Below are 1,161 nucleotides of genomic sequence, written 5' to 3'. Positions count from 1 at the left end.
AATATTAAATTAAATAATTATATTTCTGTGCCAATCCTGTGGAGCATCTTAGCCCAAGGGTCTAATTTTATCTTTTCACTTTAAAATAAAAACATGTGTCCACAAATTCCTCCCTTCAACATAATATAATGTCAAAGATCACTATTTTCCAAAGATTAATTACATGACTTAACCTCAAAACTGTTTCATCTAAATTTGACAGATGTTGATATTCAGATGACAAAATAAAGAAGAATATAGCCATTCATCAAATGTGAGACAAAAAAAAATAAAAATAAAAAATCCTACAATTCGTTCCCAATTTTTTACAACTACACTAATTTTGCTATTTGCCAAAGCACATATCTCTGAACATCCAGAGACGAGCTTTATCATTCTGTTTCAACACTTTCAAAGTATACATAGAGGACATGAAAGAGGTCAACAGACACCCCCCACTCATAGCCACGCCAGGACTTCCGGTAAACCGGAAGAACCTTTGTTTGTGTTTGTCAAAATGGCGGCTGGAATGTATCTAGAGCACTATTTGGACAGTAAGGCTATTGTCTTTGTTTCGATATCCATCCCCATTAACAAACGTCTTCCGCGTTCAAATTGTCCGGCATGTCTGCACGTTTCACATGCACACACGAATTACAATAAAACGATCGCGGAACGACACAAAACCGCGCTAATAAAAACGTCAGTACGACCATTGGGCTCTGAAGCTAACGGGCTAAATGTAAATGTAAACAGTCTTATGAAGTGAACGATGGCTTTGTATTTTTGTTTGGTGGGCGCGGTACCGGTAAACGTGACCGAATGTAATACTAATACTTAAGTATTAATACTTACTATAATTAAATATTTTAAATGAATAACTTGCCTGGCTATATTAAAGCGCAATGTTTCAATAAAGTCGAGCTAGCTTGCGCTCGTACAGATGGAAATTGTTTACTGTAGTGCTCGTTTTCAAATGCGCACAGCCTTATGGGTCTGTTTATGGCCTTGATAATAGTGTAGATGATTTATGTCACTCTATCTCTTTAGGCATAGAGAATCTGCCCTTTGAACTGCAGAGGAACTTCCAGCTGATGCAAGATCTGGACCAGAGGACAGAGGGTGAGTCTAAACAGTAGACCTGCCTCAATACAGTAATATAGGATGATCATATTAACGACA

General features: G+C 37.2%; 1 protein-coding gene across 2 annotated transcripts in view; it reads left to right on the top strand.

Annotated features, from left to right (window-relative positions):
* The first annotated feature begins 352 nt into the window (after positions 1–352).
* LOC107599521 (inhibitor of growth protein 4-like) overlaps positions 353–1,161 on the top strand; it is a 7,606-nt gene continuing 6,797 nt past the window's right edge. The window contains exons 1-2 of one of the 2 annotated variants that reach the window (XM_016291143.1): positions 353–533; positions 1,030–1,101. In XM_016291143.1, coding sequence (XP_016146629.1) covers positions 497–533; positions 1,030–1,101 — 109 coding nt within the window. In that variant the 5' untranslated portion in view covers positions 353–496. The other variant, XM_016291144.1, reaches the window with a different exon arrangement.

The sequence above is a fragment of the Sinocyclocheilus grahami genome, unplaced genomic scaffold, assembly GCF_001515645.1.
Source record: "Sinocyclocheilus grahami isolate Dianchi unplaced genomic scaffold, SAMN03320097.WGS_v1.1 scaffold268.1, whole genome shotgun sequence".
NCBI classification, from domain to species: Eukaryota; Metazoa; Chordata; class Actinopteri; order Cypriniformes; family Cyprinidae; genus Sinocyclocheilus; species Sinocyclocheilus grahami.
Note: the sequence above shows the minus strand (reverse complement) of the source record. Positions and strands in the feature narration are given on the sequence as shown.